Source organism: Pezoporus occidentalis, unplaced genomic scaffold (assembly GCF_034315485.1).
Source record: "Pezoporus occidentalis ecotype Australia unplaced genomic scaffold, CSIRO_AGI_Poc_V1 ctg46, whole genome shotgun sequence".
NCBI classification, from domain to species: domain Eukaryota; kingdom Metazoa; phylum Chordata; class Aves; order Psittaciformes; family Psittacidae; genus Pezoporus; species Pezoporus occidentalis.
In genome coordinates this window covers 3,772,046-3,795,594 of record NW_026915791.1, presented here as the reverse complement: position 1 = coordinate 3,795,594, position 23,549 = coordinate 3,772,046, and the positions used below count along the sequence as shown (strand labels likewise).

Below are 23,549 nucleotides of genomic sequence, written 5' to 3'. Positions count from 1 at the left end.
GTCCTGGAAGCAACTGAGACTATTCTCTTCATTGGTGTCTTTCTGCTTTTGTTTTGCTGTTCTTTCCAAGTAGCCTAGCATTAAGCAGCTTTGTTTGGTTGTCTTTCAAACACCTTCCCGTTTCAGAATCAAATGAAAGAACTATCTTTGATGGCAACACAAAGTCTGCGCAGCAATCATACTGTCTGGTTTGGTCATTTTCCCACCTCAACAATCATCTCCCCAGCCCCAGGAATACGAGCATTGATGAGGTAAGAGCTTTCTTTTATTCCTGTATGTTTTCAGTCTGCAGTACATTTCTTGTCCCTCTTCACATCCTTGTCTGTCACTCTTCAGGTTTTCTGCAGTGGTATTTTCTTCTTAGCAAAATAATCACAATTCTTATGTTCTTTTATTAGTTCTGCCACAGCCTATTTATGTGGACATCTCCATACACTGGGTGGGCTGATGCCAGTCTTGCATAGTCAGCACCGTGGTGGCACTCTGGAACTTGAACTGGGAGACTGGATGGATAATAGAAGGTAAGTAAACCCTAAGTGAGCAAATTGTCATATGGAGCCTACTGGTTATGCTGTGATTCCCTTTTATGCTGTTTGAAGAGCTTGCCAGAAGCATTAGATCTGCCTTACAGATAGTCTTTTTGTCAATTCTCCAGGATACAGGGGAGGACCTAAAAAAAGCTAGGAGGATTAGCAAGGTTAATAAATGGTTAAAAGGCTGGTGTCATAGGCAGGGGTTTGGGTGTCTTGAACACGGGACCCAAGTTTGTAGGCCAGGTCTAGTGGGGGCTGGTGGAGCTGGTCTGATAAAGAAGGGAAAGAGCAGTTTTGGTAGGAGGCTTGCCAGACTGGTCAAGGAGGCTTTAAACTAGATGTGTTGGGGGAGGGGGGCATCATTCCATCCCAACACACCCAGTCAGTTGCCAGCACCTATAATAACTGCTCGGAGCAATGTGGAGATATCCCAGCTGCTCCAGCCAACGAGCCGGCATCATTTGGAGCTCAGCTCAGATGCCTCTATACAAATGCCCGTAGGATGGGGAACAAACAAGAGGAATTAGAGATGTGTGCACGTCTACGGGGGTATGATATAACAGGCATCACAGAAACATGGTGGGATGACTCCTATGACTGGAGTGTTGGAATGGAAGGTTACAGGCTCTTTAGGAAGGACAGGCCCGGCAGGTGGGGAGGGGGAGTTGCTATTTATGTTAGGGATAGGCTGGAGAGTATGGAACTCTGTCTGGGGACAGGTGAGCAGTTAACAGAGAGTTTGTGGGTCAGGGTTAAAGGGAAAACAGCGAGAGGAGACATTACTGAGGGGATCTGTTACAGACCGCCTGATCAGCTCGCGTGTGCTCAGCTCGCTCCCTGAAATGTCTGTACACCAATGCACGCAGCATGGGAAATAAGCAGGAGGAGTTGGAAACCTGTGTTAAGTCAGGAGACTATGATCTGGTGGCAATTATAGAGACGTGGTGGGACAGCTCACATGACTGGAATATAGTCATGGAGGGCTATGTCCTTTTCAGGAAAGACAGGCCAGCCAGGAAGGGTGGTGGGGGCTGCTCTTTATGTGCGGGAGGAACTACAATGCACTGAGTTCTGTCCAGGGACAGATGACAAGCGAGTTGAGAGTCTGTGGGTGAGAATTAAGGGGCAGGCTGGCAGGGGGGATACTGTTGTAGGTGTCTGTTACAGACCACCAGATCAGGGTGAGGAAGTCGACGAGGCCTTCTACAGGCAGCTGAGAGCGGCCTCACAGTCACAGGCCGTGGTTGTCGTGGGGGATTTTAACTTCCCCGATGTTTGCTGGAAGGACCACTCAGCAACCCAGCCACAGTCCAGGAGGTTCCTCCAGTGTATGGATGATAACTTCCTCCTGCAAATGGTGGATGAGCCGACCAGGAGAGGAGCGCTGCTGGATCTCATCCTCACTAACAAGGAGGATCTGGTTGAAGCAGTAAGGGTTGAGGGCTGCCTTGGTTGCAGCGACCACGAGATGGTGGAGTTCAGGATCTTGTGTGGTAGGACTAGTAGAATACCAAGTAGAATTGTAACCCTGGACTTTAGCAGGGCAAACTTTGGCCTTTTCAAGCAATTGCTAGGGGAAATCCCATGGGCAAGGCTGTTTGAAGGTAAAGGGGCCCAAGATAGTTGGTTGACATTCAAGGACTGCTTTTCCCGTGCTCAAGATCGGAGCATCCCGACACGTAGGAAGTCAAGGAAGAGGGCCAAGAGACCTGTGTGGCTAAATAGGGAATTGCTGGGTATGCTCAAGTGGAAGAGGAGAGTTTACAGGTCATGGAAGGAGGGGCTGGCCACTTGGGAGGAATATAAGGCTGCTGCTAGAGGATGTAGGAAGACAGCTAGGAGGACTAAGGCATCCTTAGAATTAAACCTGGCGAGAAGGGTCAAGGACAGCAAAAAGAGCTTTTTCAAATACATGGCAGACAAAACTAACACCAGAGGCAATGTAGGCCCACTGATGAACGGGATGGGTGCCCTGGTGACAGAAGATACAGAGGTGGCAGAGTTACTGAATGCCTTCTTTGTCTCTGTCTACTCTGCTGCAGGCAGTCCTGAAGAGCCCTGTACCCCTGAGACCTTAGATGAAGTCAGGTCGACGGAGCGGTTTGCCTTAGTCAATGAGGAATGGGTTAGAGATCAGTTGAGCAATCTGGACATCCATAAATCCATGGGTCCAGATGGGATGCACCCGCGGGTGCTGAGGGAACTGGCGGAAGTCATCGCTAGACCACTCTCCATCATCTTTACCAAGTCTTGGGAAACGGGAGAGGTGCCTGAGGACTGGAGGAAAGCAAATGTCACTCCAGTCTTCAAAAAGGGCAAGAAGGAGGACCCGGGTAACTATAGACCGGTCAGCCTCACCTCCATCCCTGGGAAAGTGATGGAGCACCTTATCCTTGGTGCCATCTTAAGGCATATCAAGGATAAGAGGGTTATGAGGGGCAGTCAACATGGCTTCACCAGGGGGAAATCATGTTTGACCAATCTCTTAGCCTTTTACGAGGAAATAACATGGTGGATGGATGATGGCAGAGCAGTGGATGTGGTCTGCCTTGACTTCAGCAAAGCATTTGACACAGTCTTCCACAGCATCCTCACAGCTAAATTGAGGAAGTGTGGACTGGATGATCAGGTAGTGAGGTGGACTGCGAACTGGCTGAAGGAGAGAAGCCAGAGAGTTGTAGTCTATGGGGCTGAGTCTAGTTGGAGGCCTGTAACTAGTGGAGTGCCTCAAGGGTCAGTGCTAGGACCGGTATTATTTAATATATTCATCAACGATTTAGATGAGGGAATTGAGTGTACTATCAGCAAGTTTGCTGATGACACTAAGCTGGGAGGAGTGGCTGACACGCCAGAAGGCTGTGCTGCCATCCAGCGAGACCTGGACAGGCTGGAGAGTTGGGCAGGGAATAACTTGATGAAATATAACAAGGGAAAGTGTAGAGTCCTGCATCTGGGCAGGAACAACCCCAAGTTTCAGTACAGGTTGGGGAACGACCTGTTAGAGAGCAGTGTAGGGGAGAGGGACCTGGGGGTCCTAGTGGACGACAGGATGACCATGAGCCAACACTGTGCCCTTGTGGCTAAGAAGGCCAATGGCATCCTGGGGTGTATTAGAAGGGGGGTGGTTAGTAGGTCGAGAGAGGTCCTCCTTCCCCTCTACTCTGCCCTGGTGAGACCCCATCTGGAATATTGTGTCCAGTTCTGGGCCCCTCAGTTCAAGAAGGACAGGGAGCTGCTGGAGAGAGTCCAGCGCAGGGCAACAAAGATGATTAAGGGAGTGGAGCATCTCCCTTATGAGGAAAGTTTGGAGAAGAGGAGACTGAGGGGTGACCTTATAAGTGCCTATATAAATATATAAAGGGGGAGTGTCACGAGGATGGAGCCAGGCTCTACTCAGTGGCAAACAATGGTAGGACAAGGGGTAATGGGTACAAACTGGAACACAAGAGGTTCCACTTAAACTTGAGAAGAAACTTCTTCTCAGTGAGGGTGACGGAACACTGGAACAGGCTGCCCAGGGAGGTTGTGGAGTCTCCTTCCCTGGAGACATTCAAAACCCGCCTGGACACATTCCTGTGTAACCTTATCTAAGTGTTCCTGCTCCGGCAGGGGGATTGGACTAGATGATCTTTCGAGGTCCCTTCCAATCTCTAGCATACTGTGATACTGTGATCAAGGAGAACCTGCGGATGAAGCACTCCATAGACAGATAGGAACAGCCTCACGCTCACAGGCCCTTGTTCTCATGGATGACTTCAACCACCCTGACATCTGTTGGAAGGATGGTACGGCCCGGCACAAGCAATCCAGGAGGTTCCTTGATTGTGTGGAAGACAACTTCCTTCTGCAAGTAATAGAGGAGCCGATAAGGAGAGGTGCCATGCTTGACCTTGTGCTCACCAACAGGGAAGGGCTCGTTGGAAATGTGACTCTCCAGGGGAGCCTTGGATGCAGCGATCACGAGATGGTCGAGTTTGAGATCCTCAGGACAGTGAGAAGAGCGTGCAGCAAGCTCACTGCCCTGGACTTCAAGAGAGCGGACTTTGGCCTCTTCAGGAACCTGCTTAGTAAGGTTCCATGGGATACAGCCCTAGAGGGCAGGGGGGCCCAAGACTCTTGGTTGATATTCAAGGATCACCTGCTACAAGCTCAGGAGCGTTGCATCCCAACCAGAAGGAAGTGCAGCAGGAGGGCCAGGAGACCTCCTTGGATGGATAAGGAACTGCTGAGGAAAATTCAAAGGAAAAAAGAGGCTTATAATAGGTGGAAGCAAGGACAGGTGGCATGGGAAGAGTACAGGGATGTTGTCCGAGAAGCTAGGGACCAGGTTAGGAAAACTAAGGCCCAGTTAGAATTAAACTTGGCTAGGGATATTAAGGATAACAGGAAGGGATTCTACAGGTATGTAGCAAATAAAAAACAGACTAGGGAAAATGTAGGCCCCCTCAGGAAGCTCTCGGGAAAACTAGCTATACAGGATTTGGAGAAGGTTGAGGTTCTGAATGACTTCTTTGCCTCCCTCTTCACTGGCAAAAGCTCTGACCAAACCACCCAAGTCTTGGAAGGCAGGTGCAGGGACTGTGAGAATGAAGACCTTGTGCCCACTGTAGGAGAGGATCTGGTTCGAGACCATCTTAAAAATCTGAACATGCACAAGTCCATGGGACCTGATGAAATCCATCCACGGGTCCTGAAGGAGCTGGCAAATGAAGTTGCGAAACCACTGGCCATCATATTTGAGAAATCATGGCAGTCAGGTGAAGTTCCCAATGACTGGAAAAAGGGAAATATAACCCCCATTTTCAAGAAGGGGAAAAAGGATGACCCAGGGAACTACAGACCAGTCAGTCTCACCTCTGCCTGGCAAAATCTTGGAGCAGATTCTCCTGGAAGGCACGCTAAGGCACATGAAAAACAACAACGTGCTTGGTGACAGCCAGCATGGCTTCACTGAGGGGAAATCCTGCCTGACCGATTTGGTGGCCTTCTATGATGGGGCTACAGAACTGATGGACAGGGGTAGAGCAGTTGATGTCATCTACCTGGACTTCTGCAAAGTGTTCGAGACTGTCCCACAAGACATCCTTGTCTCGAAATTGGAGAGACATCAATTTGATGGATGGACCACTCTGTGGATAAAGAACTGGCTGGCTGGCTGCACACAAAGAGTTGTGGTCAATGGCTCAATGTCCGGCTGGAAACAAGTAACGAGTGGCGTCCCTCAGGGATCGGTGTTGGGACCGGTCTTGTTCAACATCTTTGTCACTGACATGGACAGTGGGATTGAGTGCGCCCTCAGCAAGTTTGCTGATGACACCAAACTGTATGGTTCAGTTGATACACTGGAGGGAAAGAATGCCATCCAGAGGGACCTTGACACACTTGTGAGGTGGGCTGATGCCAGCCTTGTGAAGTTTAACCATGACCAGTGCAAGGTCCTACACCTGGGTCGGAGCAATCCCAGGCACAGGTACAGGTTGGGCAGAGAAGAGATTCAGAGCAGCCCTGCAGAGAAGGACTTGGGGGTGCTGGTCGATGAGAAAATGAACATGAGCTGGCTTCAGTGTGCGCTTGCAGCCCAGAAAGCCAACCGTATCCTGGGCTGCATCAAAAGTAGCGTGACCAGCAGGTTGAAGGAGGTGATCCTGCCCCTTTCCTGTGCTCTCCTGAGACCTCACCTGGAGTATTGTGTGCAGTTCTGGTGTCCTCAACATAAAAAGGACATGGAACTGTTGGAACAAGTCCAGAGAAGGGCCACAAGGATGATCAGGGGACTGGAGCAACTCCTGTATGAAGACAGGGTGAGGAAGTTGGGGCTGTTCAGCCTGGAGAAGAGAAGGCTGCGTGGAGACCTCATAGCAGCCTCCCAGTATCTGAAGGGGGCCTATAGGGATGCTGGGGAGGGGCTCTTCATTAGAGACTGTAGTGACAGGACGAGGGGTAATTGGGTTAAAACTTAAACAGGGGAAGTTTAGATTGGATATAAGGAGGAAATTCTTTCCTGTTAGGGTGGTGAGGCACTGGAATAGGTTGCCCAGTGAGGCTGTGAATGCTCCATCCCTGGCAGTGTTCAAGGCCAGGTTGGACAGAGCCTTGGGTGATATGGTTTACTGTAAGGTGTCCCTGCCCGTGGCAGGGGTGGTGGAACTAGATGATCTTAAGGTCCTTTCCAGCCCTAACTATTCTATGATTCTGTAACTTGTTATTACTATTGGTATGTTTGAAAAATTTCTCTATGTATAACTTTGGGATTTTTTTCCTCTATACCAACAGTGTGCTAATAAATTGAGTAATTTTTAGATTAATTCTTGATACAGAATCATATAATCATATGGCCTATTTAGAAATTAAAAAGAAGACATCTCAAAGTCCATTTAGGATTCATTTAGGATTCAAATAGACAAATTGTAATAAATTGTAATAAAATTCAGCATCACTACTTCAAAATATCCATGTTTTGCCCCAGCTGTTAGAAATTTAGAGACAAAAACAGTCTACCTAGGAAATATTACCTTAGCAGTGTATCAAAAAGTGTCTGATGCTACATGAAATGTATAATAGTATATTAGCTTGTATATTAGCTTTTATCCTGCAGTAATCTCAATAGATACTTGTATGCCTATAGGAAGAGAGCACACTGAGGTCTATGTCTGTAACTAGAGTACCTACTCAGACACTGTAGTAATGTACCTTTTATTTGAATTCTATAACGTTCATTTATCTGATTCATACGCAAAATTCAATAGATTTTGGTTTGGAATTTTGTGTAATGCTTGAGTGATTTATAAAAAAAAATGAAGCTGATCAGAGGTAACCATCTGTACAGTTAATACAGGAGAATTGGTTAAGATAGGATCAGCTACAGAAGAGAATAAATGCAAAGTAAAAGAAACAAGTTCTGTTTTGGACCTTGGGAAGCATGGGAATCAGCTGGGCATGCAGTAGTTTGTATTAACAAAATTTTTTCCTTTCATTATAGGTACCGGATCCTTGCATTTGATCATGACCTCCTGAGCTTTGCAGATCTTACCTTTGAAGAATGGCCTGCAGTCCTCATCACCAATCCCAAATCCTTCCTTTACAGCAGTTCTGCTCATGAACCACTAGACAAAATTCTTTATTCCACTCATATCAGGTACCCTGTATTCTCCTGATTTTTACAATATTTAACTATATTATGATAGTCATTTTTGGTTATAATGTACATCTATATATGTGTATACATAAACCCTTTTTTTAAAATGTGTATGTCCATCGTTCTCAGATTTCAGTTTTCTCTGGAAGATTGTTCCTGAGAGCTCAGTTTGTATCATATCTGTGATAAAAGGAGATTACATAGAACAAGTTCATGTTCATTTTATTTATGCAGTTATTTCCCTTGAAGTCAGTTGAACTTATTTGTGTAACCAAAGCTGGTAGAGTTAGAGTAACACATAATTTGTGTTATTTATCTTACGTGGTCATGTTGCTTCCATTGATTTGGAGATTTTGTATGTATTTTTCCAAGTGTTTTCTCTATTTGCATTGGACTTCTTAGTCTCTTGTGATTTCAGTTTTACATCCTTTATATATTAAAACAGTTTATGGCTCTGCCAATTTTCATATTGGGCTTAAGTCTCTCTATCTCCCCATTTTTACCTTTTCTATTTTTTTTTAAATTTGTTTTTCAAATTTCTATGCCCTTTACAACATATTTGCTGTTAGACTAATACGCATGAAATATATCAGTATATTACATACAAAGTATTACAAGCAAAGGAAGTTTGCCATACTTTTCAGTTAGGAAGCAGCCTACCTACTTTCCAGTTTCTTATTTAGAACCTTATCTGAACATTCTTATACTAAATAGATGAACTGTAGAATCATTCACCATAACTATGTGAGATGCTGTCATTTGACTGAAACATGGTCTGGAATGCCTTTTGTATTGCCAGAAATGAAAGAAATTGTATGTGCAATGTATTGAGTCTATATTAGTATCACTGTTTCTCTCAATATGAGCACTTCCAAGTGATATCCATTTGTTGGTATTTCAAATCTGTATTACTTGTCTTGTGTTCCACTCCATTTCTCATAAATTCAGTTACAAAGACCAAGAGGTTATATTCTGACTAGCAAAAAGGAAAAGAAAAATAAGAGGGAGGGGAACAAATACATCCAAGAACAAAGACCTTTAGAGAGAGAGACTGGCGATTTTTATTGAAGACCTCTACATTATTTGGTTATGTGTCTGTATGTGTGCAGGAGGATTTGTGCTAGCAAATGTTTTAACAGTGGCAAGAGTTCTAAGATCATTTCTGCTAGGACCTGAAGATGTCTGCCACTTTTTGTCTGTTCCACAGCCCAGTTTTCTATCCTATCCTTCTGCACAATACAATACAAAACTTTCTAACTGTAGGAAAGAACTACCATGTTACCATTAGCCTTACAGATGTTTCATCAGTTTAATTTCTAACTCTTTTGAACTCTGAAGTAGAAGAGTTCAACACTTTAGGGACTTCTCTTCAGGAAGTAAGGACAAATCTGTAAATCCGGTAACAAATCTGTTTATTTTGATGTTTATTCACCCCTTAGAATTCTGGCCTTCTCTCCTTCTGTCATTACCTCCATCGAAGTTTATATAGATGGAGTTTACTTGGGGAATGCACATCAAGTATCTGGGCCTCTCTATGTACTAAAGTGGAGCCCGCAGAATTACAGTGAAGGGTTCCATCACATAGATGTGACTGTCCAGGTAAGCTGTTGGCATTCTTTGTACTAAATTTTTTATATTGTCATGTCTGCTCCATCACCCTTCCGCATCACATAAATAGGGATGAAATACATGATACAGACTTCCTTTCAGGTTTGTCTGATTACAAAAATGAAAGGATTTATTAAATGAAAAAACACTGCTGAGCACAAAACCATACATAAAGCATCTGGACAAAAGAATTCTTATTTTTCATCAGAAATATAGTAAGACATGATAGAAAAGCAAGTAATTGGTCAAAAATAAATTATTTTGGGTAACAGGCAAAATTAACTTTTAAGGTTGTCTTAGAAAAAGAAACAATTGAGCTCGATCAAGGAAAATAAGAAGTAGCCTCATGTTAGTTCAGAAGGCTAAGGAGCTGGATCTGTAAGATTGGAATGCTGTCTTTGATTATCTGTTTGAATTTCTTTTTATTACTTCTTACAGGCTGACAGCCAATACAGCTTCTATTTCCTCGAACATCAAGTTTAGCTGATGTTAGATTACTGGGTGCAAAATAGGTTTTTTCAGTGAATGCTTCTGTTCTCAGTACTGTATTTTATTTTTGTACCTTCAAGTGGTCTTGAAGAACTTGATCAGACTGTTCTAACATTCTGTCCATTTGCACAATAGCAATGGGAAAGTCAGCTTTGTCCTGCTTGGTGGACCCCAGCTTGGTATTCCTTCTCACAGGAAAGCAAGCGTTTTCTTCCTAATGGCCTTTCTGTACTGTCAGTGTTCCACCTCCCAGCTTGTTACTGATTTCTGTGATGCTTTATCTGCAAAAGCTACATTTTATAAGCGGTTTATTTTCTGGGGTCTTTTGGGGTTTTTTAATGATGATGAAAACATGCACAAAACTGAGTAACATTTGAAGAGGGTTATAAAGGCCTGCATAGCAAGAGTTGCTTGCAAATACATGCTTGTTGTCAGGTAACTGAATGGGATTTTTAAAAAATGAATTTCCTTTCCCCTCCAGTCATAAATCACTATTACATCTAGTAACCAAATAGTTTTTGGAAAGCAAGGAGGATGAGGCATTAACTTGAATTAGGTACCTAGAGAAAATATGACTACTTAATTGTACATTGTTCCTTGGATTGTCCAAATATTGCCTCAGCTGTAATCACACTAAACACACTGAATCCTCTACTATAAATAAACCTTTTATTAGGTACTGGAAGATAAGGTGTTGTATTGGTTTGCATGGCAAGGTTTTGATAGCAGGGGGACTACAGGAGTGGCTTCTGTGAGGAGCTGCCAGAAGCTTCCCCTATGTGCAATAGTGCCAGTGCCAGCCAGCTCCAGGACAGACTCATAACTGGCCAAGTCCATCAGCAATACTGGTAGTGGCTCTAGGACAACGTACTTAAGAAGGCAGGAAAGTTACTGCACAACAGCAGTTCTGCTGGCTGCTGGGTGGGGAGGAGGTAGAGAATTTGGGAGTAAAGTTAAGCCTAGGAAGAAAGGAGGAGTAGGGGGAAGGTGTTTTTACGATTTGTTTTTATTTCTCATGATCCTACTCTGATTGGATTGGTAATAAATGAAACTGATTTCCACAAGTTGAGTCTGATTTGTCTGTGATGGTAGTTGGTGAGTGATCTGTCCCTGTCCTTATCTCGACCCACAAGCATTTTATGGTACTTTCTCTCCCCTGTCTAGCTGAGGAGGTGAGTGATAGAGCATCTTCAGTGGGCATGTAGCATCCAACCATGGTCAACCCACCACAGCTGTCAGTGTTACACATGCAGAAATATCAAACTGTTAAATAAAGGTAGCACTGTTATTGTTTATCAATATCAGTTTCTAGCAAATATGCCAGAAAAGCAGCACAACAAAGCTTTTAAAATAGTTTAAGATGGGCTATTATCCAGAATTGAGCTTTCAGAAAACCAGTGGTGGTGGTGCCAGTAAATAGTCACTGTCTTCCACAAGTTGCTGAATCTCTGAGAGGTTCTTATTCATATGTAGCACTTCGAGATTATGATCTTACGGTCACCAGTTTACTTGGAACTACAAAACTGACAGTAAGTAATCCTTTGTAGATAGAACTATTTAATATAGCAGTATGCCTGATATGCATGCGTCAATTGGATCTTCCCAGAAAATCTCCAATGATAATTAGCAGCTTTAACAGGATAGTTTGTGCCCTACTGGTCTCTAATTGCTCTCTTCTTTCACTCTAGGATGCTTCAGGTAGAATTAGTACGCGGAGTCATATATTTGCTATGGAAGAAACCCTCTCTCTTAGATTTGACTTTTGGCCATCTGTTATTCTTCTCACTGACCACTATGTTCTAGTAAGTGCTTTCAGCAAACAACTTTCATTCCGGGTTGGTTTCCCCAGAGACTGCAGTATTTTGCTAATTCCTGGTGGACTTGAATGCACTTTGCTTTTTGCAGATATGACTCCATTGGAATTTCACAAATATTTCAAGTTTCCTTTCTCAAGTTGCACACTTCAAACATGAATGTGCAGCAGGGGCTCATGCAAACAGTTAACTCCATGGATTTAATCACAATTGTCCAATCTGGGACATAGGGATATGCACATTTTGTGTAAGCAAGAGGAAGAAAAGAATCTCCTGGAAACAGTAGAAAAGGAAAATATTAAAGAAACCTTCACTGTGATCTCTTGCAATGCGTGTACTGGCAAGACTGAAAAGTCTCCCATCAGCTGCTGCTGTTATAGGTAGCTCTAACAAAGAGGAAGGCAAAATTCCCATTGACTTCCATAAATTCCAGGTCATATAGAATCATAGAATAGTTGGGGTTGGAAAGGACCTTAAGATCATCCAGTTCCAACACCCCTGCCATGGGCAGGGACACCTCACACTAAACCATATCATCCAAGGCTTTGTCCAACCTGGCCTTGAACACTGCCAGGGATGGAGCATTTATAACCTCCCTGGGCAACCTGCCCTCCCTGGGCAAAAGGTCTGTAACAGATCCCCACAGTAATGTCTCCTCTCGCTGTTTTCCCTTTAACCCTGACCCACAAACTCTCTGTTAACTGCTCACCTGTCCCCAGACAGAGTTCCATACTCTCCAGCCTATCCCTAACATAAAGGGCAACTCCCCCTCCCTGCCTGCTGGGCGTCTCTTTTCTAAAGAGCCTGTAACCTTCCATTCCAACACTCCAGTCATAGGAGCCATCCCACCATGTTTCTGTGATGCCTATTATATCATACCCCCATAGACGTGCACACATCTCTAATTCCTCTTGTTTGTTCCCCATCCTACGGGCATTTGTATAGAGGCATCTGAGCTGAGCTCCAAATGATGCCGGCTCGTTGGCTGGAGCAGCTGGGATATCTCTACATTGCTCCGAGCAGTTATTATAGGTGCTGGCAACTGACTGGGTGTGTTGGGATGGAATGATGCCCCCCTCCCCCAGCACATCTAGTTTAAAGCCTCCTTGACCAGTCTGGCAAGCCTCCTACCAAAACTGCTCTTTCCCTTCTTTATCAGACCAGCTCCACCAGCCCCCACTAGACCTGGCCTACAAACTTGGGTCCTGTGTTCAAGACACCCAAACCCCTGCCTATGACACCACCCTTTTAACCATTTATTAACCTTGCTAATCCTCCTAGCTTTTTTTAGGTCCTCCCCTGTATCCTGGAAAATTGATAAAAAGACAATCTGAGCTCCAGAGCCCCTAACCATGTCCCCCAGGGCTCTGTAGTCCTTCTTTATGTTCCCCAGGCTACTACTATCTGTATCCCTAGCACCCACGTGTATCACTAGGAATAGGTAAAGAAGTGTTACAGGTTAGTACATGCAAAGAAGGCATGTCATGATAGTTCAGGTGCACTTACAGAACAATGTAGTAAAGTCCACATGACTGTAGACAGTATCATAATCGGCTCAAATTTATGATGTTAGTTTCATTAATCAGTAAGTGATCTTCTCCACAATGTCTTGAACTGCAGTTCTGTGCAGTACAGCACTTAGAACGTGTTTCACGTAAGAAGTGTATTTACACTTTTTCAATGGATGTGTTTTACAAACCCCATTTTTTAAAGATTCAGCTCTATCACTTGCAGCCATCCAACTGAATTCAAGTCAGTAAGATGCAAGTCCAGTAACTTAGAAACTTCTTTTTACTCTTCAGTTCAATGACACCATCAAGCTTTGAACATGTGTTCCAGTTAGAAATCTTTGTATCATTCTGTCAGTGCTCAAAGGCAGTGACTTCTCTGGGGCTTGCTTAGAGTCAAACCTGTCATTTCAGGCTCGTGTGCTCTTTGGACTGATCGTGCTGATTCAGATCACCTTGCTCATTATTTTCAGGTATCTCCAAAAGCCAGCACTCAAAGGTATGAACCAGTGTTTGTCTGTGGTTTTTATAGGATCTACTTTTCCCAAAACCTAAGTAGTTGCACTGTTAATACCCATATGCATTTTGCATTTTGCATCTGGTGCTTTGACTGGGTTCTCAGAAGCTGCTGTTTTGCTTTTAGGGGTACCCAGAAAACTTCCGATATATCAAATAAAGTAACTTAAAAACTAAAAACTTGATCAGATATCTTTGTTTAAACAGAAATTCAAATAATTGAAGTCAAACATTTTAATTTTCTCACTGAAGAATCCAATGTAAAGGAATAGGAATATTTTATTTTATATTAGTTCTGCAAGTGTGCTTGTTTCATTGCAGCTGACTTAGAATTCTGTGTCACCTGAGTGAAGAAGCACTTCCTTCTACAAAATCATTCTTGTTAGTCTTTGCAAGGAACATGAACAGGCTTGGGTCTTTCTCAGAATAATATTAAGACCAGTTCTGTCATAACTTGGAATTCAGTTTGTGATAAATCTGGTAAATGAAAATTAATGCTGTTAAGCTTGTGGTGTTTATCCTTTAAACAGTTGTTTGAACCACACCTTACTAATGAGATTTTCCTGGAAGCCACCTCCCTTCCTATTCATGTCAGTGTATGTCCCTTCCTTTATACTCCTAATCACATAGCATCCTGAGGTAACTACAGCTGCTGCTTACATAAAGGAAGAATAGAACTGCAGTTGCCTTTATGGAATTCAGCAGCTAAAAATGAAAAGAGCTAGCACTCTGTGATCGGCCAGGTCCCTGTAGACCATGACAAATGCTTTACCCATTAGTGAACAACTTTGTTAGAGCTGTTGATTTCCAAAGATCAAGCTTGCCTTCTGGGAGTTAATGCTTTGTGAGAAGGGCAGCCATGTAATAGGTGAAACTCTAAAAGCTAACTTTGTTAGGAAGCCTCTCTTCATCTCAGCCTGTGGTATGCTTCAGTTGGAAAATGAATATTGCTTTTGGTTTGTGTGTTTTATTTGTTCACACACTTGTCAGAATGCTGCCATTTCAACACCTAGCCTTCGTTTTATCTGAGTTGCTATCAGATCTCACTAAGTAGATTTAATCAAAGAAAATCCAATTAATCTAGCCCATGCTGAGCTGCCTTTTTGGGTTTGCCTAGCTACTGTTTGGATTTACTTTTCATTTAATTTTCTCCATGTTTTTCGTTCTAGCTAACTTCATTTTCTGGGTATAGAATGGTCGTTCAGTTTTATTTACATACAGTAAGTGTATTCATTTAGAATGGCAGCTGCTTCTGTTGTTTTAAACATAGACTGTTATATTTATCAGTTCCTTGCTTTCAGTTATCACAGTAATAGTAGAAATACATTCCTTTGCATCTGTTCTCTTGACATACCAAATATTAATTTTACATTTAATAGAATGAGTAAATAATGTACAGATTTGTTTCACAAAGACAAATATATCTATTTTTATATGTGTGTGTGTTGCAACCTGAATCAAGTGTATGTTCTTAAATGCTGTCTCTCTTTAGAAAAGCCAGGATTACTTACTCTGACCTCGTATTCCCTCCATGTCTTCAGTAAAATAAACACCCTCTATTACTCAATTCTGGTTCTGAATTTATACACCATTCTGGGTAAGTAACCTAGAGTATGGGAGGATTTAAATTACTGTTTTTAAATTACACATCAGATGCTGATGAAAAATGAGACTTCTAACATCACAGAGAATAGGGAAAATATAAGTTACAAAATCTATGTGGAACTTGAAAAGTTAACGTCCAAAGAGACTAAAGGTTTATTTGAAGAGCCTAATTTGGAGCCCTAGAATTAAATGCTCACTTTCCTTTCAGAGTAATTAATAATTTGAGTGTCTTTAAATTTAATTGGGTTTTCACTTACTCTTTGAGTAAGATCTGGTTGTATCTGGGTGTAAAATAAGTACTTGGAATGTACATTTCACAGGACATGTCACTTAAGACATCTGGGCTCCCATGCTAACAATCTTAGTTCATTTCTCCTCTGCTGATATATTACTAAAATAGCTACTTTTCTGGCAGCCAGCGTAGGGTGCATAACAGTGCAGCCTGTCGATATTGACTTCTGAGCTAAGCCAAGCTGGAATTGTTTATGACTTGCTGTAATTCTGGGGAAAGGCCAGTGTTTGATAGAACTAATCTTTTCACTTCTCTCATAAGTAAAATGTCTGTGGTGATGAAAATGGTCACAGAGATGAAACCAACTTAAAAGTATTTTCATTGCGTGCCACAAATCATTGGTGTACGGTGATATTTTCACATTGGGAATGTTCGTCAGATTGCTGTTTGCTGAAGGTGAAAACATCAGGCTTATTACTGCAGACAAGCAATAGAGAAGTCATTTTCCCCGGCTGACCACTTGGTGCTCAGGAATACAAAGGGCTATGTGGGAAATGCCATGTCTATACTGATGGTGCTGTGTCTGGTTTCCTCTCTTCCAGGACCATGGTTTGTAGGTGAACTGATAGATGGCCACGTGGGGGCCTGCTTTTCCTTTGGGGTCTTTGTTGGTGGTTCCTTCTTACAGGGCAGTCTGACATTCGTGGCTGGGATTTTACAGGTACATATTTCTCCAAATTAAGCTGACAAACTGCTTTTTTTCTGAGAATCTTTTTTCCTGTTACTTTTTTTAATAGTTTCAGAAAGAAAGGAGTCTTGGAAGGATAGAGCAGATTAGTGGCCATGCCTGACTACAACAGCTCGGTCTTAACTTTCTGCAGATGTTAAGGGCAGAAGGGAAGGAGACCATGCATTATTGTCTCAGGCTTCCCTTTTGCGCTGTTTGATGTTGCTTTGGGCTCACTGCATGTCTGCGTTAGAGACCATCTCTACAGATTTACTACTCCACATTTTTTGTCCTTGGCTCACACAAGTCACAGTGATTAAGCCAAAGAAACTTAATGGCCAGGGCAGCCCTTGCCGGATGAAGATCAGTAGGTGTCACTCTCCAAGTACACACAAGTCTAGTTTTCCCAGCAGTCTGACCTGCCTGCCCTCTGGTTTTCCCAGCTGCCATTAGTCTGAGAGGTGTGTAGTTCCTTGGCATTTAAGCCAGACTAAGCTTGTGTTGCCTCCTCCATGGTCCCTCCCTTATGCCAGTGCTAATGCTTTTCTGACAGTACAGTGGGCTGGGTCACAGGGCTAAACTGACATAAGGACTTTCCGTATTTACTGTGCTAGTATTTTGCCATGTGTAGCTCCCTGAACCAGCTCCAGGAAAGGTCAGATTCATGTCAGCACCTCCCACAGCAAGGGAGAGGTCAGGAATGCTTGGCCTGGACTGAGACACAGGCAGCTACAGCTCTATCAGCTGCAGTGTTGAAAGTGCATCCTGAGATTCCAGCTCTGGGAACTGTACTCAGCTTTTAGAATGGGACAGTTATACTCTTTATCTTCCTATGTCCTCATGGATGTTATGCAGAACACTTGGCTTCCTCATCGTATTTTATTCTGCTCTTCCTTTCAGATGTTGTTTTTCAACCTGCCATTGATGGTCTATCTGTGCTGGTGCCTGTTGCTGCGATGCCAGGGTCACAGTTTCTGTTCTCACATCCGTCAGGCCCGACACATCATGGCTGTGCTTGTCCACATGGCAATGACACTCCTCCTGGCCTGGCAGGTCTATTCTTGCTATTTCCTGCAGCGAACCTATGGGATGTTGGCATTCTTCCTCTCCCCAATGCGAACATGGCTGGTGCTGCTGGCCTCAGCTCTGATTTATAAGACCTGGACACTGAAAACATCTGAGCTCAGAACTTACATAGTAGAAATGAAAAACTGTCAGAGCTCCTGAAGTACAATATAAGTACTTTAAGTTCTTTGACTTAGAAACTGCCAAGGCACAGCCTATAATTTTGTGATGCTGGAATTCCATACAGCCCAACCATTAGGTGCTAAGATATGAAGCTGCACCTGCACTGCTACAGGGCTGTATTAAATAGTAAATGTATAACAATATGTAATATATACTTCTATTGTATTATACAATATGCTGTATAATACATGTTAGGTAATACAGTTATACACTATACATTAATTCAGTATACAGGAAACTGTAGAATAATCTCTTTAATAGGGGCTTTTGTGATACAGAAGATAGATATGTCCATATGGATCACAAATGGAAATTTACTACTGTGAGTGGAAAAATATTTTTAATCCATTAAATTCTTGATTTTTATAATGCTGGGGGAAATTGAGAATAGATCTTGATAATGAGCCCTAGGGTTTGTGCTTAACTTTGCTTTTTATTTCAGGATTTACATTTATTTTTACAAGCCCAGACCAGATGTCTTTATGAAGTTATGGTTATTACAAAGGTGCTGCGGTGGCCTTCACTGTAGGAGTCCTTTGCTTACACACTTTGCCAGTTGATAATGCTGTATGCGAGCAGTTTACAGGCTGGTAGGTGTGTTTATGTGTATTTATGTCTATCTGAACCATGGCCTATTGCTCTTGTCCTGGAAGAGCTGCTGAATTAACATGTTTTCTCTCTGGGAGGAAGGAGTTATGTCTTCCACTGCTGAAGCTGCCACTTTTCCTACATTGATCAGTGAAAGGATGGCAAATGATCAGTGTTGCTGGGATTCCCAGCTGAGTTCAGCTTTAAAGCAAAGAATGGAGACAATGTCCTCATGATGGGGGATGATGACTATCGTGTCTGTAAGCAAAGTCAGGGTTCTATTTCTGGGTGTCGGTCAAATGTGCCAAAGAGTGACCTGGCAAAACTCATTTCTTGGTTTTCACTTTTTCTAAGTCTAAAAGTGATGGAACAGTTACACTGATGAAGAATGTGATGATGCAGAGCCAAGAGAGCTGAGGTGCCTTTATCTGTGAAGTCAGAAGGATGCTGGCCTGCTTCACAAAGCTGCTGTAAGTGGAACATTAAAAATACCCTCAATAACTTTACAGTAACTTATTTATGGCTCCTCAAGAGAAAGGAGGAACAATTTATTTATAGCACCTTAGAAAAAAACAGCAATGACTGCAGAACATACAGGGAAATAAACTGAATTGGAAGAAAATCTCAACTACAACTAAGACCTTTTGCTATTTTTAAAAGGTGACAGCTTTCCTATTCCTTAATTCCTGTTCCTCAGTGATTGACAATGTAATAGGAAGAAGAGAGTAACGGCTCTCATTTGCATCAGTTAAATACATTAAGAGAATACAGAGTGTCTATGTTGCTACATAAGTTTCTTTTGCAAAACTATCAGAAAATCAGAGGCAGGGCACAAAATTTATTCATAAGAAATTTGCAAAGCTGTGAGAAACGCTATGGAAAAAGTAATCATAAACTGACATTTTGTGATTAGATTACTTTTACGTGATCAGGGAGCATAAGTGGCAATAAAATATTTCATTATCTATACCCTGTGACAAGACTCAGACTTCCTTTGTTGTGGTGGTTGCTGTCGATTGCAGTGTCATCAAATCTCAATGTAATCAAATGTCTGTGGACTTAAAAATCTTGCAGTCTGTCACATACTCGCTGTCTGGCTCCATGGAATGAGTTGGGTAGATGGATGGAATTCTGTTAAGAATCTCTCAGCACTATTCTTAGTGTGGTGAGCAAAGATGTTTTATTTGTAGATGTGTTATCGGTGGCTCCAAGGACCCAAATAAGAATCACATGCTCTGAAAGGTGGTCACGTTTGTGGTAATGATGTAATAAGTTCTGAGAGAAAGGGTATCACAGGTAACACACCACAGAAACTTAGAATCCTGCCCTGCATGGAAAGCACCCCTTAGCTCATGCTTTATAGACACAGCTATTGCAGCTTTTTGTTGCCAAACAGGCAAGTTAAACTTACCTTGTCTCATGATAATTGAGATAATTTCCTCCTTAGACAGTCTTCATAGAATCACAGAATGGTTTGGGTTGGAAGGGAACTTAAAGCTCATGCAGTTTGGGACAAGGAGGCACAAAAGTACAAAATGTAATCAGTTCTAAGTAATGTTAAGTGTGATGGCTTTGTAATGGAAAATAACTGCGGTGCTTGAAGGTAGTTGACATAGTTTCAGGTCCTTAGGACCTTAGTACAAAAGGTGTAAGAAAAGCAGAATAGAAAAACAGGACCTGGGGATGGGGAGTATCTGGGACTAGCAGATGTCCAAGGTGGGCACAGATAAACTAACTGATAAGTAGAAGGGCAGGATGATTGCTATGTCTGTAATGTTGATTAAGCTTGTTGGGAAAAGTAAACGACCCTTAAAGACCACCATCACATTTTTGTATGCATGCCGGAAACTTTTTGGAAAATTATGTAATATGCCCAGTGACTATGTAAGGATGGCCTGCATGGCAATGCGGGGACACACGTTAGGAGGAGCTATCCCCCGTGTCTCCCGGCGCCGCAATGAAGAATACCTGCTTCTGTTGGCGAGTTCAAGTTGGAATCAAGTTCCAACCCCCTGCCATGGGCAGGGACACCTTCTACTAGACCAGATTGCTCCAAGCCCCGTCCAACCTGGCCTTGAGCACTGCTAGGGATGGGGCAGCCACAGCTTCTCTGGGCAACCTGTGCCAGGGCCCCACCACCCTCATGGTAGAAAACTTCCTCCTAGTATTTTTTTCCAGTATTCTAAAACCTTCGCAGGAAAATACCAACTTTCCTACTTGAGCTGCAGACTTGCACTTTAAGACTTTCTTCACCGATACCTCTTAAAAGCTTTTTAATTCGTTGTATCTCAGCAGGCTGAAAGTTTTTAGAAGCACAGACTATTAGCTAGCCTCTAATTTAACTGTCTTTATCATATAGCTAAGTGGTTGCCCAAGTTAACTATGAGTAACAAAAATCACACCAAAGTATGTTTTTCCCTTAAAATTCAAACAAAATAAATCGGTTCAATAAAATGCAGCCCATCTCCCAGAACCCATCACCAGTCACTTAAACCAGCAATAACTGGACAAACTTCTGACAGCTCTGCAGATGAGATGGTAAATCTGCAAGGCACCCTATAAAGAAAACTGCACGTGCTCCTGTTGGCCTGCAATGCCCAGTGTGGACTGAAGTGAGATGATCCAGAGGTAACTGGCCCTGTGTTGTCCTGATGAATTGCCTGGCTTTGCTCCTCTTTCAAAATTAAGCTCTTCTCCTCACCAAGAGGCTGATTTTCAGCTGAGATGGTAACACAATATTGTGCTGGAAAGTCTCTTAGCATTTACATTAGTATCAGTGTAAGATCTCTCATAGTGTTGTTCCATAGTTCATTACATGTTTTTCCAGCTTATGGATGAAAAGATTTTATTAACTTTTGTACATGAACAGAAGCAACTGGCTTTGGCATTCATTACTTTTGGCATGTAGTTCTCTCTTCTAACATGGTACTGCACGGCTGTTTTGGGGCAAGCATAACAATACAGAGCTCTTCTCAAGTCAAGAGTGGGCTTTCCAAGCTGTTCATTAGCAGGAAAAATAAAGAGCTACATGAAGTGAGCAAAGCAAGTGGCAGATGGTGGAACCAGACTGCTGAAGTGCTTCACGCACTGCTAGCGGCCATCAGTGTGATCTGTGACAAATCAATCCTTCATAGCATAAATGCTTTGATTACAACACTGTTGGTTGGGTTTGTTGGGTTTATTTTCATCTGCATTTAGGATCTCCTTTAAAGTACTTAATTCCCATTTGAAATGACTCTAAAAGGACACTGGAAATCATTTGAAAAGAGAAAAAACTTTCAAATGCATTTTGTTCATTCTTTTAAAAAGCAGGCTCTTAGAAAAAGCCCTTCATGCTGCTGTTTGCTTATGTAAGAATTCTTGTGTTCATCAGCGAATTACATCCAAGATACTGTGAAATGCATCACAAACTAGGAAAAAGAAGATTCTTTTATGTGTATATATCCTCAGTGCTGTGAGGGCTGAGCAAAACTTGCAGAGGGAAGTTCCCAAGGGACTGCCATTGGCATGCATAATTTCCTATAGCTGTCATCAGGGAAGGCCTGTCCAATCCCTATAAAGAGATCTTGGCACTCAGTATAGTGGAAAATGCAAGGATAGCAGAGAGGCTTTTTCCATGTCCTTTTCCTACTGTCTCTGTAGCATACTAAAAAGAATACTACAAAAACCCCCAACCCCCTAAAAAACCCCAACCAAAGCTAAAACAGTTCCAATAGGTCAAAGAGCACGAACCCCTTTTCTGGAGCAGCAGAGGCAAGAGAGGCTGCTGCCTGCAGGGTGCTGAAGGCTCACCCGGTGTGCCTGGCCTGGGGACATAGAACAGGCTGTTCCAGTCTGAAATGCTCACTGCTGCCAAAAAGCAAGATTACTCTGGGGAGTGGGACACAAAGGCAGCTCCATCCCAGCTTTAAAACACGAGTAGACAGTGTCCTGCCCTCTTTCCCCCCATCACCCCCAGAACCAGGCGGAAGCCCAACCGTGCTGGCTTCTGCCCAACCTGCTCCCATCGGAGCCTGATCCTTGTCCTTTTACTTTCCCTTCCCACCCTCCCTGCCTGGGAGGCAAAGGAAAGCACGCAGGGGCTGATGGGGAGAGGAAGGCTCCTTCCTGCAGAGGAGCAGAGAGTGAGCAAAGGTCTCAGAGATGCGGACCCATAGCCCTATAAACTCACTGCCTTCTGTCACCCTTTGCCCTTCAACAGTCTCCTCTAAACATGAATTGCACCTCCCTGTTCTTGCATAAACACTGCTTTGCTACTTTATCAGTTTTCTTTCAACACTGTTGAAACCCTTTTACCACCTCTCTGCCCAGAGTAGAGTGCTGTGGCAGAACTGATTTTTGCTATCTAAGGTATCTATCTTTCTGATTGCAAAATGTGTTCCTTTGGCTAAAAAGTCAACTAGTTTCTGCTTCTTTCTGTGCTTTTCCGAAGGAGTTCCCAGTTGTGTCTCATAAAGTGTTTTCTTAGTTAGGAACTTACTCCAGCTGCTGTTACTTCTTCTTATTGCACGATAATGCCATCTGCCCAGGATCTTCTTTCATCCCCTGGCAGTCTTTTTACGTATTGCATGAACATTTGCTACTGTGAAGAGAACCCAGTGAGGAGAAAGGAGCATAGCAATAGAGGAGAGCAATGTTATGAACAACAGTACCAAGTAATCCTGCATCTGCTTCTTCCACGATCAGTGCATTAAAATATCGAGATGAAGCTATTCGAAAGGCATCTACCGTTGCTTGCTTCACTTCTGTAACAAGAGCTACTATAAACTACAGTAAGATACATTTATGTCTGGGCTGGCAAGCTCTTTTCGTGCTATTGCTGACATTGTCCGTTAAATCCTGACACTAAGCTACATGGCCTAGCACTAAACCACTAAAAGGTGCTCCTATGGAAGAGCATTTCTTCTGATTATCAACTAAGAAGCCAACAAGGAGGACAAGAAACATGATGATAAAAAAAAATTGTTAAGGAAAGGGGAAAAAATGGAGGGTAAGAAAGCAGAAGGGATGAAAATGAAATACAGGGCAGTCAACAGCAACTCTTCAAGGTGCAAAGGGAAAAGGGATGGAAATAAGAGTGCACGAAACTTTAGCAAATTCAAACAAGCATGAGATTGGCCCAGAGGAAAATAAGAAAGGTCTCTCTGCCCAATACTGATGAAGTTTTATTACCCTTTGCAACAAGAAATGCTTATGTGTAGCTGAACTTCTAGTATCTATGTTCACACAACTGGTACTTTGAATTCATGCTTGCCCTTACCACTCACCTTGCCTGTAAAGTAAAGCTTCATGGGATAAAGGCTGTGCTTCTGCAGCCAGTGCCTATCTACAACATTCAAAGCCTCTCAGATTTTTGTTACCAGTTATTTGTCACCCTTTGTTAAATGAGACCTCTCCTATAGTGCAAAACAGACGATGGCTGAAGAGTCACACTATAACAATAATTAAGACAAGGTGAAAAAAAAAAAAGATGTTTTAATATTTTTATAACTTTGGCACTTGGTTTAAAGCATTTTCTCCATTGATTTTTATTTAATTCTTGGGAG

The 23,549-nt window shown here is 42.8% G+C and overlaps 1 protein-coding gene across 3 annotated transcripts in view; it reads left to right on the top strand.

Moving 5' to 3' along the window:
• Positions 1–17,787, top strand: part of TMEM62 (transmembrane protein 62) — a 28,408-nt gene extending 10,621 nt beyond the window's left edge. For all 3 annotated transcript variants that reach the window (XM_062635680.1, XM_062635681.1, XM_062635682.1), the window contains 9 exons: positions 127–251; positions 399–521; positions 7,513–7,668; positions 9,108–9,267; positions 11,454–11,567; positions 13,502–13,586; positions 15,096–15,200; positions 16,043–16,161; positions 17,068–17,787. In XM_062635680.1, coding sequence (XP_062491664.1) covers positions 127–251; positions 399–521; positions 7,513–7,668; positions 9,108–9,267; positions 11,454–11,567; positions 13,502–13,586; positions 15,096–15,200; positions 16,043–16,161; positions 17,068–17,394 — 1,314 coding nt within the window. In that variant the 3' untranslated portion in view covers positions 17,395–17,787. The remainder of the gene's footprint in view (positions 1–126; positions 252–398; positions 522–7,512; positions 7,669–9,107; positions 9,268–11,453; positions 11,568–13,501; positions 13,587–15,095; positions 15,201–16,042; positions 16,162–17,067) is intronic.
• Positions 17,788–23,549: the final 5,762 nt, after the last annotated feature.